At 40.2% G+C, this 18,807-nt stretch overlaps 1 protein-coding gene across 1 annotated transcript in view; it reads right to left on the bottom strand.

Annotated features, from left to right (window-relative positions):
• Nucleotides 1–18,807, bottom strand: part of WDR62 (WD repeat domain 62) — a gene marked incomplete at its 5' end in the record, with an annotated part of 54,122 nt that overhangs the window by 22,063 nt on the left and 13,252 nt on the right. The window contains 16 exons of the mRNA XM_063432350.1: nt 685–786; nt 984–1,047; nt 1,505–1,616; nt 4,536–4,608; nt 5,493–5,614; nt 7,368–7,438; nt 8,238–8,363; nt 8,754–8,845; nt 9,415–9,581; nt 10,238–10,372; nt 10,672–10,861; nt 11,000–11,160; nt 11,692–11,874; nt 12,110–12,247; nt 15,666–15,836; nt 16,076–16,133. Of these exons, the coding sequence (XP_063288420.1) occupies nt 685–786; nt 984–1,047; nt 1,505–1,616; nt 4,536–4,608; nt 5,493–5,614; nt 7,368–7,438; nt 8,238–8,363; nt 8,754–8,845; nt 9,415–9,581; nt 10,238–10,372; nt 10,672–10,861; nt 11,000–11,160; nt 11,692–11,874; nt 12,110–12,247; nt 15,666–15,836; nt 16,076–16,133 (1,965 nt within the window). The remainder of the gene's footprint in view (nt 1–684; nt 787–983; nt 1,048–1,504; nt 1,617–4,535; nt 4,609–5,492; nt 5,615–7,367; nt 7,439–8,237; nt 8,364–8,753; nt 8,846–9,414; nt 9,582–10,237; nt 10,373–10,671; nt 10,862–10,999; nt 11,161–11,691; nt 11,875–12,109; nt 12,248–15,665; nt 15,837–16,075; nt 16,134–18,807) is intronic.

Below are 18,807 nucleotides of genomic sequence, written 5' to 3'. Positions count from 1 at the left end.
AGGTCCAGGGTGGGTGGAGGACAGCGAGACCCCAACCAAGCTGCGGCGGTTTGTGGGGTTCGCGGTGGTTACGGTGTCCGGTGCTCGCAAGTACTAGGAAGCAGCGGCGGTTTGTGGGGTTCGCGGTGGTTACGGTGTCCGGTGCTCGCAAGTACTAGGAAGCAGCGATTGATGGAGGTACCAGGCGGTCTGTCACACATATACATACACACTAAAAAAGCCAGAGCTCAGCACTCTTAACACAATAAATGCTTGGTACAACAACAACACAATATTAAAATTGACGACTTATTGTCTAGTTAGAACAAACGAAAATGACTCCTTGTGTTTTTTTAAGGGGACTGAATTCAAAATATTTTTTATATTCCTGTCAGATCAACGTGGCAGAGCAAAGCTGGGGACCTGTGGCTTTTTGGATATTTACCAGTAAATGAAAAGACCTATTGGTCTAGCCCTGCGTTACAGACTCTGAGAACGAGTGACAGGTAAAGGCTGTGCCAAAGAGAGAAATCTCAGCAAGTGTTAACATCTAGTGGGATTCAGAGTGACACACGCCATGTATCGAAGGATTGGATATCAGTACCGTGTATTGACAAGCTGCTTGGGAGCAATCTCAGCAAGTGTTAACATCTAGTGGGATTCAGAGTGACACACGCCATGTATCGAAGGATTGGATATCAGTACCGTGTATTGACAAGCTGCTTGGAAGCTTTGGGAGCAATCTCAGCAAGATGATGACGCATGTTGGCTGTTATGGCGGGATCTAGCTGCCAGACAAACACGCAACTGCAAATAAATAAATTATTACATTGGGGAAAAAAATATATATCAGATCATCTCAAGAAAGAACTATTTTAAAGGAAAATTCCATATGCATAAAGCCTTCACCTTGCCAAAATGCTTAATGTATCTGGAGTCTGACACATCTGTGACAGTTTCTAAAAGTTTAAATTTGAATAAAAACCAAACATCTCAGGACTAACCTGTCCCCAGATACAGTAATTAATCTCCTGCAGTCTAAAGTAAACTTCATATCCGTTACTATGTCTGGAAAATAAAATGCAAAAGTTATTCAGAATAAATAAATACAAGGCCTCCAAGAGTGAAAAACAAACCACAAAACACAAAAACGTGTAACATTTTTAGACTTATGGTTAGGAAAATTCCTGAATACCTTTAATCACAGCAGTTTGTCCTGAGAGTGCATCAGATAGTGAGTGATAGTGAGTGAGCGTGATAGTGTGTGAGTACGTGTGAGATATTGAGTGGCTGTGTGCATGTGATAGTGAGTGTGTGATAGTGAGTGTGTGCGTGTGATAGTGTGTGTATGCGCGTGTGATAGTGAGTGTGTGGGATAGTGAGCGTGTGTGAGATAGTATGTGCACGTGATAGTGAGTGTGTGCGTGAGATAGTGTGTGCATGCGTGTGTTATAGTATGGTAAAGTAAAGAATATTTATCAGATTCAGTTCGCCGCTGATCCCCATAGACAGGCGAAGACCTAACCTGAATGTCCATATACCACGGCCACGCACTCCCCAGATTGTAAATCAAACAGAGAGATGTTCTTATTGGAGCAGCTGGTGGCAAAATAAGCTCCTGAAGGATCCATCTGCACCTGGTAGAAGAAAGGGTTAAGTCATCAGAATAATTTTCTAAATGTATAACTAGATCAGGGATAGGCAACCTATGGCACTCGAGGTGCCTTGGCACACAAAACCTCTAGAGCTAAACAGGCTCTGGCCTATCAGGTGTCCCAGTGGAACTTCAGATATCTGTTCGTGCAAAAAGGTGGGGAGGGACAATCCTCACTTTATGCCTTACAGCACTTAGAGGAATGATCTGAGATCACTGCCTCCCAGAAGTTTTGGAATCCACACTGGAGTAGAGCTGCCCGCAGCAGCTATTGCAGCTCCTGCCCACAACCTGTATTTGGCCAATCCGGCCCCCATTGAACCCCAGGGAAAGCACACAAACTGCTAGATACGCACTGAGCTGCAGAATAAGCCTCCCCCTCAAACAAATAATACAAACAAACCACACCCAAACACGCACACAGTCCCCACAGACACACCACTGACAATCCACATACACGCACACAACTCCACAAGCAGCCCCACACATACACACACTACCAAACACACAATGTGACGTATCCATTCACAAACAATACAACAAAAATCCCCACACACTACCAAACACACAATGTGACGTATCCATTCACAAACAATACAACAAAAATCCCCACACACTACCAAACACACAATGTGACGTATCCATTCACAAACAATACAACAAAAATCCCCACACACTACCAAACACACAATGTGACGTATCCATTCACAAACAATACAACAAAAATCCCCACACACTACCAAACACACAATGTGACGTATCCATTCACAAGCAATACAACAAAAATCCCCACACACTACCAAACACACAATGTGACGTATCCATTCACAAACAATACAACAAAAAGCCCCACACACTACCAAACACACAATGTGACGTATCCATTCACAAACAATACAACAAAAATCCCCACACACTACCAAACACACAATGTGACGTATCCATTCACAAACAATACAACAAAAATCCCCACACACTACCAAACACACAATGTGACGTATCCATTCACAAACAATACAACAAAAATCCCCACACACTACCAAACACACAATGTGACGTATCCATTCACAAACAATACAACAAAAATCCCCACACACTACCAAACACACAATGTGACGTATCCATTCACAAACAATACAACAAAAAGCCCCACACACTACCAAACACACAATGTGACGTATCCATTCACAAACAATACAACAAAAATCCCCACACACTACCAAACACACAATGTGACGTATCCATTCACAAACAATACAACAAAAATCCCCACACACTACCAAACACACAATGTGACGTATCCATTCACAAACAATACAACAAAAATCCCCACACACTACCAAACACACAATGTGACGTATCCATTCACAAACAATACAACAAAAATCCCCACACACTACCAAACACACAATGTGACGTATCCATTCACAAACAATACAACAAAAAGCCCCACACACTACCAAACACACAATGTGACGTATCCATTCACAAACAATACCACAAACAGCCCCACACACTACCAAACACACAATGTGACGTATCCATTCACAAACAATACAACAAAAAGCCCCACACACTACCAAACACACAATGTGACGTATCCATTCACAAACAATACAACAAAAATCCCCACACACTACCAAACACACAATGTGACGTATCCATTCACAAACAATACAACAAACAGCCCCACACACTACCAAACACACAATGTGACGTATCCATTCACAAACAATACAACAAAAAGCCCCACACACTACCAAACACACAATGTGACGTATCCATTCACAAACAATACAACAAACAGCCCCACACACTACCAAACACACAATGTGACGTATCCATTCACAAACAATACAACAAAAAGCCCCACACACTACCAAACACACAATGTGACGTATCCATTCACAAACAATACCACAAACAGCCCCACACACTACCAAACACACAATGTGACGTATCCATTCACAAACAATACAACAAAAAGCCCCACACACTACCAAACACACAATGTGACGTATCCATTCACAAACAATACAACAAAAAGCCCCACACACTACCAAACACACAATGTGACGTATCCATTCACAAACAATACCACAAACAGCCCCACACACTACCAAACACACAATGTGACGTATCCATTCACAAACAATACAACAAAAATCCCCACACACTACCAAACACACAATGTGACGTATCCATTCACAAACAATACAACAAAAAGCCCCACACACTACCAAACACACAATGTGACGTATCCATTCACAAACAATACAACAAAAATCCCCACACACTACCAAACACACAATGTGACGTATCCATTCACAAACAATACAACAAAAAGCCCCACACACTACCAAACACACAATGTGACGTATCCATTCACAAACAATACAACAAAAAGCCCCACACACTACCAAACACACAATGTGACGTATCCATTCACAAACAATACAACAAAAAGCCCCACACACTACCAAACACACAATGTGACGTATCCATTCACAAACAATACAACAAAAAGCCCCACACACTACCAAACACACAATGTGACGTATCCATTCACAAACAATACAACAAACAGCCCCACACACTACCAAACACACAATGTGACGTATCCATTCACAAACAATACAACAAAAAGCCCCACACACTACCAAACACACAATGTGACGTATCCATTCACAAACAATACCACAAACAGCCCCACACACTACCAAACACACAATGTGACGTATCCATTCACAAACAATACAACAAAAAGCCCCACACACTACCAAACACACAATGTGACGTATCCATTCACAAACAATACAATAAAATACAATATACAATACAATAAAAAATTGAAAAATATATTCTATAATTCAATGACAAAAGGGAACATCGTTTCAATTACCTTCAGTATAGCTCCCCCATTGGGAGAACTTTTAAACGCTTTCTCTTGTTTACCATTTAAAACATTGTATAGTCTGTAAATAAAAGGATTATTAGTATAATAAAACGAGAAATAAAAGTATTAATATGGCACTACAACTCTATATAAATTAACCCCCTCTCCAACCCCCCCAAACTTTGTTGACGAGAACTACAATAGCCTGACGCAAGTAACTGCGCTCAACAAAAACAAACTGATCATCTAAAATGATTCTTGGATCTATATACCTTCCATGCTGGGCAGACGGCTGGTAATTCGTTAATTTAAATGTATTTATTTCAATAAATTGTCTGGATTGACTCGGAGGAGTCGTTATACTAGGGCAAATATTCCCCCCTTAAATGGATTCATTCTGCTCCCATAAATATTAACATCTTGACATAGTGCACTATTATCCCGTCATATGTGGGAGGACGATAAATAAATCAAGGTGTTCCACTGTGTTGTTGTACTAGTGTGCACCAATGTGTTTATTATTATTAATGTAAGGGTTTACAGAAACGATCTGTGGGAAATCTATATATTTAACGACAGACACTATATATCGTCTCTGTAGTGTAGATGAGTCTGGGATGAGCAGGGACTGCAGAAGACCAGTAAGTACACCCTTTAGATTTATTGAAAATACACAAAATAAAACAGACTACAAAACCTGTAGCACAAGTTAAAATTCCAATAAGTATAGAGTGTGTTCGAGAAATAACAGACAAATGCCCAGATATTAATATACCTAGACCACTAAGTCTGCATGTTGGCGTGGGCAGCTCATGTACTTCATTTAGTTAGTTTTCAAGTCAATGATGGTCAGAAACCGCATAGAGTGAAATGGCATTTGAATCTCTATATCTGTGACCAGTTTAGGTGAAATTCGAATCTCATGACAGGGGCTGCAACGCTACCGTCCTTTACACGTCTCACCTGATGGTTTTATCCTGACAAGCCACGGCCACCGTTCTCTGAGTCACATCCACGTCCATGTCATACAGGGTGGTTTTCTCCACAACATGATGTAATCTGAGGAAACTGATCCCATCCGGCAGCTAAACCCCAAGTCAGATCGGAAAGCCAAGGTATGTTCAATAAAGAGCGACACAGGTAAGTTTACAGGGAATTTGGAAGTACAGACTTATTATGGCATAAACCAGGGGTGCCCAATAGGTAGATCTCCAGATGTTGAAGAACTACAACTCCCATGATGCTTTGCGTGGGGATCTACCTTTTGGGCACCCCTGGCATAAACCCGCTATACATTTCATACACTAGTAATGCTAACCTGGAAAGCCTGAAATAGTTATTTACAAAAAGGTGAATTGTCAGGAATTTAAAGAGAATTCTAACAGCCAGTTACGTTTTCAATTTGGCTGTTTTATCCTCTAATTTGAAATTTACTATGAGTCCCCAAAATTCACAGTTTCGAGCATAAACACTGAATACAAATGTATCCTCATAACAACATGTACCACTCCTTAAACAAGTCTCCTCGCCAGAATGATAAAACGGAAAAAACGATATGACATTCAAATTGATGACATATCATATGAATATTCTAAGCTGTGATGTAATCGGAGAGTCTCAGACTTTCTTTAAACGTTCAGAACTGGTTAGGTGGACAGTGTAGGCACAATAAGCATTTCATCTCATTAAAAGTGGTTATAGTGCCTGGAGTCCCCTGGCGCTGTCCTTTCATTCAGCGTTAAACCATTTCCGAGACGTTAAACACCAAGGCCTTGATTTTAGATTTTTGGATAAGCTATCCAAATTATTTAATATTTTTAATAAACGTTTAAGATGACTTGATAGTATGAAAATATTAATAGTGTGATATTTTGATATTTGTTGACATAATATTTTTATAGATATTTTTAGAGATTAGGTTTAAAAAAAACATTTACGGCCTGGTGCTGGAGACCTACAGAGTTGGGTTTAGGTCGTCTACCCAACAATCTGCCGGCATTGTCGTATTTGGTGGGAGAGAGAGCCACTGCCAAGCATGAAGATGGAATGGACTTTGCATCGTGGTTAGCATGTGGCATAGGCTGACTGCCCACCCAAGCCTTATTATGTCTGATTACGGAACTCCGTTCTTTGAACCTACGAGGCTCTATCCATTCTCTTTTCCTTTAGTTAGTACCCAGTGGTAACAGTCTAGTACTTGTTTAACCTGCTCATACCCTCAGACAGAATGTCTATCAGCCTGACCTACTGATAGGCTGTCCGGTGTATGCTCAGCAGGTTGTCATTGTTTTAATACTTAGCCTACACTCTTGTAGTTTGCATACCGGTTTTCATTCGGTTATATATTTTTAAAGTGCTGTGATTTCAATAGCCACACACTGTTATCAATGTTTCAGCTAATTTTGCTCTTGCTGTTTGGGCACAAATAAACAAAGATTGAGAAAATCCACAAACATTAAATCAGCTTATTGGCCAATATTAAATTGAGGCCTAATTAAGGGTCCCTGGCCGCCCATGGCCCCGCCCCCACTGGAGGTGTGGCTAAGGCAGAGATTACACACTCTACTAGCCAGAACGATTCATTCCAGCAATTGGCACTGTGATTGGCTGAAAGTGGTCAGCTGACACTCTCAGCAATCACAGCCGCACATTGCTGCTCAGGCTAATGCTTCGCTGGGGAATCTCGTTTAGCATTAGGGCATTTAAAATAGTCAAATGCTGAATGAAAGAAAGGACTGAACTGACAGCTGAATGGAACCAGTTCAACGACATGAAGTTACAGCGTCCCTTTAAGGCACAGCATTCATTTTAAAGGATCACTAATAGACAAACTCTTACCATTTGGGCCGGACGAAAATAAATACTTTTATCTGCTCCACAGCTAATCATGTGCATCTGGTCTTTTTCACCTTGAACAGACAGAAACGTCACAATAAATAATCTTCCTGGATTGTTACAATGCTATTATAATTTATTCACATGGAACTCGTAACAAGGGTTCGGGGCTCCTGCAAGTTTCCAAATGACTGGAAATAAGATCTTCTGTCACTTATCGATACTGGCCATTTTGAACAATTCTGACTGGCATTTTCGAGGCTTCGGATATCTATTGATATCCTTTTCCATCTTTATAAAGTTCCATTACCTTGTAACGCAGGTCTTTAGACAGTTCTTTCCTGCTCCCCATGGCTCAGTATCTAGCCTGCTCAGTGCATCCACGTGCGAGCTAACAAACTCATTGACTATTTATACACAGACACTAATTGCAATTCAAAAAGGGAAAAAGAGAAATTAACCTTTAATTGCCATTTTAACCTGTGTGTTTCACCTTATGTGTCTGTAACAGGTCAAACATATAAGGGCATGTAAACGTTTGGTCAGTACCAATTGGGTGATTTTTGTTATCATTATGATTTAAAAAGGAATCAAACAAGTATGTGATAATAAATGGCTTCATGTTATCACTACCCTTCAATAAAATACATTTTTGCATAATTAGTCATATTTTCAAAATCATTGCCAGAATTTCACAATTTCTACCAGGGTTTGCAAACTTTTGAGCACAGCTGTATCACAGACCAGTCATAAGTCATATTTAAAGAACGAAAGAGGAAATAGAAATGACAGAAATAATTATATTCAATACATGTTGAGAAGGGATCTGTGATTTGGGGGAACATAATTTACCAGCTTTGATGCAGGACATACCTGCAAACTTCACCGCAGTTATGGAGGCAGAATGATCATCCAGGGTTTGCTGTAGACTATAATCCCTCTCCACGTTAAGGACGTGAATTAATCGGTCCCTGCTCGCAGAAGCCAAAAGCGTCACACCTAAAGTGATTGAGAAAGGGCAAGTTTTTAAATGGAGAAAACAGACGTCTCCAGCACATTCCATTATAGATCAAGAGAGTAAAAAGCACTATCCATATATGGTATGAAACTCTGATTAATAAGGAACTATTAAACACAGAAAAAAATTAACCCTGGGCTCAAACGCTCACTAATCTTGGACAGCAGCAATAGCTATAATATTCATCACCCAAAAATATTTACAAAAGCAACCCACAAAAAGCTGCTGGTTTCTCAAATCCCAGTGCCATGGTCATAAAATGATAATCTTATAACACAGTAAACGTGATCACTCCCTCGTGTTCTTTATTTGGAAAATGAAGCACTAACATCTGTCATAGCACAGCAGGGCTGAAATTAAATAATACCGACCTGTTAGGGGCTTTGAATATTCGAGACACAAAACTTCCCCATCGTGGGCTTCTATTGTCAGATACTCATCAAACTGAGCCAGGTCATATATTCTTAAAAGAAAAAAAAAAAGAGTAATGTATTTTTTGTTATTTAACATTTTTTATATATATATATATATATATATATATATATATATATATATATATATTGCGAAAGGTATGTATCCGTAGTCATTCCAACGGAGCAATTACATTTCCCATCTGAGATACCAGGGTTTTTACACAACAGAAAATATGTGCAGCAATGTTTCCTTAGCACTAGGACAAAATGAGATTTTTATAAATAAAGTCATTTTCCGATCTTAGCATTTGACAAATTTTCTAAGAGCATTTTTTAGATTTTTTGGCAGCTGATACAATGTCACGCCATGCAGGGCGCAGGATGCCAAAACATTTAGCAGAATGAAGCAGCAGTTTATCAATTTGAACTCCCTAAAAGTGAATTCATTAGTATGTTTGATCTACGAAAGGCAATAGCTTTAAAATGTTCCCCATATTCATCTCACATGGGTTTTTCACGGATGTTTTGTGTGCAGCCCCTCCATTCCTAATTCAGGGTTATCTGTGAGCATTCCATCCCGTTATCTCTTATAGTTTCATTTAAGGAGAAAGACACTTACCGGATGTTTCCTGCCCGATCACCTGAAGCTAAATGTTGCCCATCGGGACAAACCTTCAGCACACGTATGCCACATTTAGGGTCTCTAGCATCAGACTTCTCAGTCGTGCCCAAAGAACCTTTCAGATATTGAAGATTATTCTCTACGAAAATTACTTTGTGAAGATCCTATAAATGAAAAAAATAAATAAATCAAAAATACTGGAACCAAATCTCCTAATTCTAATTAAAAATAACAGTTCTATATAAATGTTAATATCTACTTACAGGCAGTATTAATTTTGTCGACTATCCATTCTAGTCAGATTTTAGTTGACTAAAATTTTTGAGATTTAGTCAATTAAAATACGACTAAAACGGCTTTTTAGTCAAAAGACTATGACTAGAACTAAATTGAAATTTGCTGCCAAAATGAACACTGATTACAGAGTGTATATAACATCAGTCATAACGAACCCAAGATAATCAATGTTGGCAGACATGGTAGGATCCCTCTGACCACAAATGGATTTTCTCAGAGACATCAATAGAATATATTCTGGGTAGAATTATCGGCTCGATGCACTCTCTCCTTGCCGAGCGATCTTAGCAAACTATTCGACAGATTTGTAAAATATATTAAAATGAATAAAAGTGTTCTAATAACCCTGGCCTTAATGGCACTCACATTATCGATAATCCCAGCACAGTGAAACACAGGAACAAGATTTATTTTTGGTTGTTGGTTTCCAGGTGACTAATGTAAAGCACATTATAAAACACCTCAGTTTACAATCTTTCTGGTCTGGAGAGATCCCTTTATGGATGGCTCAGGTAATGCTTACATTGCTATAGATATTCCTTCTCGTGTTAAAGAATGAGCTTCTCTCCATGTTCCAGAGACGGATGGTGTTATCAGAGGAGCAGGTGAAAAATGAGCCTTTAAGAAGACACGGTTTCTGTTCTACTTCAGGATAGACCTAAGAAGGCAAAGAAAAGTTAAACGTGGGGGGGGGGGGGGAGGGGGGGAGTACCCCTCTCTTCTATATTTCAATGTGAGCATTAGTATACGTTTTTGGAAAATCTATAAAGCGAGCCTGTTGTCTTTACAACAATTTATTTCATTAAGAACAGCATTAGCTCTTAAATAGTTTCTGCCAGAACGGCCACAAAACCTTGGAATAAATCATTTATATTTAATTAATTATACTGATCTTTAATATATAGAAAGAGTAATAAAAAGAACAAGCTGGAGAATTAAAGATAAACAGCCGTTCACCTCCACGTTCCAGACGTACGAGCTGTGGTACAGAGCCGAGTACACCTTCCCCACTTTCCGAGTGTCATTGACGTCCCAGACGTACAGACTATGGTCATTGTACAAGCAGCACAGCCATTGGTTCGTTTCATCGTATACCAAGGCGGAGGTGTCTGGATAACTTACGTTTGTTTGTTTGGCAAACAACATGCTACAAAAAAAAAGGTGAATATTAAAAACTAGATTAGACAGATCTTACAATGATTCCTAAACCATGGGTCTCCCCAGACGCCATTCCATTGGGTCCTCACTATCTGGCACAGAAAAATCACTCCACATATGCAATTACCTTGGCTCAAGCCCCAGAGTCACATCTACACCCAAATAGTGAGGTTTGGGCAAGTCCGTAAGGTACTGCAGATTCTGTGCGTTAAATATCCTAATGATACCATCCTCACAGCCACAGAAAACAAACTTCTCTGTCACAGAAAGGCAGCTGGACGCAGTTACCTAGAAGAAGTAAGAAAGTCTCAATGGCACACAGAGGGAAGAAAGGACCACAGGCACTCCAAATTGAAACCGTATGCAGATTTATTAGGAAAAAATGCAACGCCAAGCAACGTTTCGACCAACAAAGGTCTTTTTCAATGTCATTAATGGCACACAGAGAACACAATCTGCAGGCTGTCATCAGAGAAGCTTCAGAGTTTCAAGGAGTTGAACAGTTTATAACAATCTGCCTTTGCTTTCTGGGGGGGGGGGGAAGATTGCCCTACAAAAAAGAAAAGGCGATGTTTACATAGCTGCCTACAGTCGCTAGAGAGACTTCCTGGGTTCGGTCCAGCAAAGATTGCAGGAATGGCGTTCAGAGTCTTCACATTCTGCATGCAGACTATGAACGCTCCTCATAGACACGCATTAGGTCAATGCATGTTTATCGGGTGATGCTGATTGGCACAGTGCAGCGATTTGCGCTCTATGGAAAGCATTGCATTGGCTGACAAGTCAGTGATATCAGTTTTATTTTGGCGATTTTGTTACCTTTAATTTGATGCATCTCTCCAGAATTCTCTTCTCACTGAACTGACAAAGGATTCCAGAGGACGAAATGCAGAAAGTGATTCCAGCATTTTTACCTTTACCGCAAGCAACGCCACTAAATATATTATTGTGCAGATCCCCCAATAATCCCGATCTGCCCACCAGAGGAACCGTCCCATTAATCTGTGAGAAAGAAGACATTTAAATATAATAAATTCCCTGAATTAAAGTTTAAAATAACTGATAAATTAGAAAAATATAAACGATGTTAACATCAATAAAAAGTATATATTTCTAGGAGAAAATATCAGCAACAGCCTATGGTAGGGGTTGTGAAACGGCACTGCCACACGTAGTTTGAGTACAATTCCCACAATCCTCTACCATGGTCACATACAGTCACAGCCCAGTGACGTACCTGAAGTTTTTTTGTTGGCTCCAAGTACCAGAATTTAACATGGCGGCTGCCAACTGTAACAAAATAGCTGCTGTCCTCGGAGAACGACACGGCCGTCACTTTACTGGAAACTTTGTTTTTGGCAACAATATTATCAGCCTGTAAAGAAATAGATGCTTCCGTCAAGGAAACACACTCCAGACACAGCTTAATTCGGGAAGTGATCGCACAATTTGTGTTTGACAGCGATTTAAAAAACCCAATCCAAAACCCAAACATAGACAAAACGTAAAACGGCCAATGAAGTCCAACAATGACATAATAACCACAAACCAGTTTGCCTCGCTCATTTTCGGCATGTTTTTCTATAAATTAAATTTATCATCCAACTACCTTTAAAACTCAAGGGTCAGAAGGTCAAAACGTACATAAAAAATACCCAAAATAAAATAAGTTATCTGAATATAAACAGGAAGTCAAAACATCTAGTACCAGGGAGAAAAATCTTATTATTGGGGGAGTATTGACTAGACAGGCAATGGCTAACATTGACACCCTAACGTTTCCCTGTATAGACTAGACAGGCAATGGCTAACATTGACACCCTAACGTTTCCCTGTATAGACTAGACAGGCAATGGCTAACATTGACACCCTAAAGTTTCCCTGTATAGACTAGACAGGCAATGGCTAACATTGACACCCTAACGTTTCCCTGTATAGACTAGATAGGCAATGGCTAACATTGACACCCTAACGTTTCCCTGTATAGACTAGACAGGCAATGGCTAACATTGACACCCTAAGGTTTCCCTGTATAGACTAGACAGGCAATGGCTAACATTGACACCCTAAGGTTTCCCTGTATAGACTAGACAGGCAATGGCTAACATTGACACCCTAACGTTTCCCTGTATAGACTAGACAGGCAATGGCCAACATTGACACCCTAACGTTTCCCTGTATAGACTAGACAGACAATGGATAACATTGACACCCTAAGGTTTCCCTGTATAGACTAGACAGGCAATGGCCAACATTGACACCCTAAGGTTTCCCTGTATAGACTAGACAGGCAATGGCCAACATTGACACCCTAACGTTTCCCTGTATAGACTAGACAGGCAATGGCCAACATTGACACCCTAACGTTTCCCTGTATAGACTAGTCAGGCAATGGCTAACATTGACACCCTAAGGTTTCCCTGTATAGACTAGACAGGCAATGGCTAACATTGACACCCTAAGGTTTCCCTGTATAGACTAGACAGGCAATGGATAACATTGACACCCTAAGGTTTCCCTGTATAGACTAGACAGGCAATGGCTAACATTGACACCCTAAGGTTTCCCTGTATAGACTAGACAGGCAATGGATAACATTGACACCCTAACGTTTCCCTGTATAGACTAGACAGGCAATGGCTAACATTGACACCCTAAGGTTTCCCTGTATAGACTAGACAGGCAATGGCTAACATTGACACCCTACGGTTTCCCTGTATAGACTAGACAGGCAATGGCCAACATTGACACCCTAAGGTTTCCCTGTATAGACTAGACAGGCAATGGCTAACATTGACACCCTAACGTTTCCCTGTATAGACTAGATAGGCAATGGCTAACATTGACACCCTAACGTTTCCCTGTATAGACTAGACAGACAATGGCTAACATTGACACCCTAAAGTTTCCCTGTATAGACTAGATAGGCAATGGCTAACATTGACACCCTAACGTTTCCCTGTATAGACTAGATAGGCAATGGCTAACATTGACACCCTAACGTTTCCCTGTATAGACTAGACAGACAATGGCTAACATTGACACCCTAAAGTTTCCCTGTATAGACTAGACAGGCAATGGCTAACATTGACACCCTAAGGTTTCCCTGTATAGACTAGATAGGCAATGGCTAACATTGACACCCTAACGTTTCCCTGTATAGACTAGACAGACAATGGATAACATTGACACCCTAACGTTTCCCTGTATAGACTAGATAGACAATGGCTAACATTGACACCCTAACGTTTCCCTGTATAGACTAGATAGACAATGGCTAACATTGACACCCTAACGTTTCCCTGTATAGACTAGACAGGCAATGGATAACATTGACACCCTAACGTTTCCCTGTATAGACTAGACAGGCAATGGCTAACATTGACACCCTAACGTTTCCCTGTATAGACTAGATAGGCAATGGCTAACATTGACACCCTAACGTTTCCCTGTATAGACTAGACAGGCAATGGCTAACATTGACACCCTAAGGTTTCCCTGTATAGACTAGACAGGCAATGGCTAACATTGACACCCTAAGGTTTCCCTGTATAGACTAGTCAGGCAATGGCTAACATTGACACCCTAAGGTTTCCCTGTATAGACTAGACAGGCAATGGCTAACATTGACACCCTAAGGTTTCCCTGTATAGACTAGATAGGCAATGGCTAACATTGACACCCTAACGTTTCCCTGTATAGACTAGACAGGCAATGGCTAACATTGACACCCTAAAGTTTCCCTGTATAGACTAGACAGGCAATGGCCAACATTGACACCCTAACGTTTCCCTGTATAGACTAGACAGGCAATGGCTAACATTGACACCCTAACGTTTCCCTGTATAGACTAGACAGGCAATGGCCAACATTGACACCCTAACGTTTCCCTGTATAGACTAGACAGGCAATGGCTAACATTGACACCCTAACGTTTCCCTGTATAGACTAGACAGGCAATGGCTAACATTGACACCCTAAAGTTTCCCTGTATAGACTAGACAGGCAATGGCTAACATTGACACCCTAACGTTTCCCTGTATAGACTAGACAGGCAATGGCTAACATTGACACCCTAAGGTTTCCCTGTATAGACTAGACAGGCAATGGCTAACATTGACACCCTAACGTTTCCCTGTATAGACTAGACAGGCAATGGCTAACATTGACACCCTAACGTTTCCCTGTATAGACTAGACAGGCAATGGCCAACATTGACACCCTAACGTTTCCCTGTATAGACTAGACAGGCAATGGCTAACATTGACACCCTAACGTTTCCCTGTATAGACTAGACAGGCAATGGCTAACATTGACACCCTAACGTTTCCCTGTATAGACTAGACAGGCAATGGCTAACATTGACACCCTAACGTTTCCCTGTATAGACTAGACAGGCAATGGCCAACATTGACACCCTAACGTTTCCCTGTATAGACTAGACAGGCAATGGCTAACATTGACACCCTAAGGTTTCCCTGTATAGACTAGACAGGCAATGGCTAACATTGACACCCTAACGTTTCCCTGTATAGACTAGACAGGCAATGGATAACATTGACACCCTAACGTTTCCCTGTATAGACTAGACAGGCAATGGCTAACATTGACACCCTAAGGTTTTTCCAACAGTGGTCTAGATAATGATTAAAGACAAATTTCATTACTTTGCCCAGTATTCTATGGACAACCCATTCGAGAGATTTCATATAAATGGAACATTTTCAGTATGCGTACAATGAAGATATATTGCCGAATCACCGCACTGGACAAAACGTATACTATGTTCTTACCTTCCAGTCCCACACATTGACGACCATATCGTGTTGATAACCCACAGACACAACATACTTCATATTGGGCGAGAAACACACACATGACACGCCGTATTTGTGTCCAAGCATTTCAGAAACCAAGAGCTTTTCAGCGACATCCCAGATCCGTACTGCTGGTTTGTGGCCACTCTACAAAACACAATTCCCAAAAGAAATCCGAATTTGTTACAATAATCAGAAAATAGTAAATAGCTGATCACTGATCGGGATTGGCAAAGGCCTGGTGTAAGGGTGAAACGTGGGGACTTAATAAAGGAAATATACTGAGCAGTTTGTGCGGAATCGCTAGTCTGGGCGGCTGTTTTTGGAGATTTTAGTCACATGGCTACAAAACACAGAACTTAAAAATTCTAAAAGGATCAACTTACATCTCCTGCGACAATAAACTTCCCATCCGGAGAAAACGACAAAGCACTGAAAGGTTTGCTGTGGGGACAAAGAAGAGGATTCAATACTCTGGACTCCAGGCAATATGACTGGAAGTAAAACCTCATCTCAACACCCCATTATAACCTAAAGATTGTACAAACATGCTGCAAATGGTACAGTTTAAAGGGACACTAAGCACCAAAACCACTCATCTCAGTGTATTGATCCTGGTACATAGATCCTATCCTGCAGTGAAAATGTCGCTAAGTCAATGAATCAATCATTGAAAGCCCCCCATGTTGCAGTGCTTCTCATAGAGACCTATTGGAAGAATTAGATTAGCAGAGGTTAATGATTGCCGCACATGCACCGAAGGGCCCCAATGATTCTCTAAGAGGAGCAGCTCTTATGGCGAGACTGGAATGGAGCCGGATAAATAAATTATAAAGTTCCTTAAAGCTCACAGATCGTACAGTTTAGACCACGGAGCCAGTTTCCCCTGCCTGAGTGTCCCTTTATACATACTAAATGATAATAATTACCCGATATATTACATTACTATATATACTAAAGCTATTATTGACATTCTAAGGAGCAATAGATCTGTTATATTAACGAGAAATATCTCACTCACTGAACAATGCCAGGACTGTACAGATCTGCAAAGCCTACAAAGGCATCCTGTTCCATCAGAGTAGGATTACCCATAAGCCGACCCCAAGCCAGGGGCCCCTAGAACCATGAATTATTTGCCTCGGGCCCTATTAATAGCACTAAGTTATGAGAGGCAACGGAACTAACTCCTGGTGGTATTTAGTAAAATTAAAGCTCCATAGGGGCTGGGTATTTACAGTAGAATAACAATGGAATAAACTGTATATTATATCAATTGATAATACATGCAATCTGTTAGGCATAAGGGTTATATAGCGAAATAATCATTTGGAAGAAAATTTGTAAAGGATTTATTTTTCTCTCTCTTTTTTTTTTCTTATAGTAACAGACGTAGACTCACGAGATAGTAAGAATAATGGCACTAAACGATAAGATGGTAATGGAATTAATCCCGATGATATCTAGTATAATCAAAGATTCACACAGCAGAATAAGAGTGGAATAAAAGGAATACTAAATCATTTTTAATATACACAATTTGTCAGGCACAAGGATCACAAGGGATACATTAATCGGGAAGACAATTGTGAAGCGAAAAAGGGGAGGAAAAAAAGAGAGAAAGAGAAGGGGGAAAGGGATTTTTTTTCCTCCTCTCTCTCACAGTAAAAGATGTAGACTCACGGGATAACAAGTTTAATAGCACTAAGATAAGATGGCCTCGGAATTAATCCCCAATGTTATCTCATACAACCAAATGTTTACAGGGTAAGGGTACTCACAGCAGAATAAGAGTGGAATAAAAAGGAACACTAAACCAATTGATACTATTTGCAATCTGTTGGGTATTAGGATCACAAGGGATATAATAATTCATAATAATATAATTTTATTAAAATTATACAAAGTTGGCCAATTTAGGTTAATAGTAACATGGGCACTGAAACCATCACGATAAAGCGGCTTAATATTATCAATGAGTACATTTATTAGCAGGATTCACATCTAGATTAGAATTGACTAATAGGTTTGAACGTTTGAAGAGGATCTATGAACATTTTTGAACTTTTTTTTTCTTTTCCTCTTCTTCTCTCCTTTCTCTACTGTGGAGGGTGGAATATTGGATACACTACTGCTGACAGTCCTTGAAGGTGGACGGTCTGAGGAGATCGGCGGGTGGAGGAAGGGGGGAATAATGCAGCATAACTAACAAATCATTTTTCCGGGAGTGTTAGTCTTTTTTTTTTTTTCTTTCCACTCCCTTTTCTATCTATATATATTTTCAAAGATCTAAGTTAACGTTTCTGGGAAAATTGGTAGCAAGGCGTTTCTCCTCCTCAATGGCATATTTGTCCCGGCCATGTGTCCAGTTCGAGTCACATTGACCGATACGGTGATTTGGTTCAATTCACCCATTGAGAGAATGGCTCTCCCCTTTGGGTATTTCCTGGTAGGGGAGAGGTCATTCTTTCCAATCTGGTATTTAACCAGAAAGGAAGGGTATGACGGTTTTGTATATGTAAATGTTTTTGTGGTTACTGTACATGCCGGCAGGTATACTGGGGTGGTCCTGTGTGGATCATGGTTAAAATGATATCAGTAAACACTCAGGGACTAAACTCTCAATATAAAAAAGCGTTACTATATGATTTTCTTATTAAACAAAAGGTGGAGGTAGGTTTCCTACAAGAGACCCATTGGAGGTTGGTTGATAATGTAAAGTGGGGGGGGGGGAGATTGATTTCCAATTTTACTCCAGGCTTCCCTCAAAGACAAGAAAAAAAAAAGAGGGGTGGCTATCGTAGTGGCCAACACAGTGAAATTTGAATTATTATACCAATATGCAGATAGAGAAGGAAGATTTTTAATTGTTATTTGTAAACTAAATGAAGTCTAATATACTTTAGTTAATATATATTTGCCAAATACTCGCCAGGTAGTGTGAGAGTACTGAGAGGGATTCTGGAACTAGTGGAATCGGTTAAAACTGGAGTGAATCTGATTGTAGGTGATTAGATTTGTGTGTTGGTTCCAGTTTTGGATAAGAAACTTAGTCATAACTCGAAGGTGAATAGCTCAGTAGTTAAAATAGCTAAAGCTCTTAGTAAAATAATAAATG

Source organism: Pelobates fuscus, chromosome 9 (genome assembly GCF_036172605.1).
Source record: "Pelobates fuscus isolate aPelFus1 chromosome 9, aPelFus1.pri, whole genome shotgun sequence".
Lineage (NCBI taxonomy): Eukaryota > Metazoa > Chordata > Amphibia > Anura > Pelobatidae > Pelobates > Pelobates fuscus.
The sequence above is the reverse complement of the archived record's forward strand: the minus strand, read 5'-3'. Positions and strand labels throughout refer to the sequence as shown.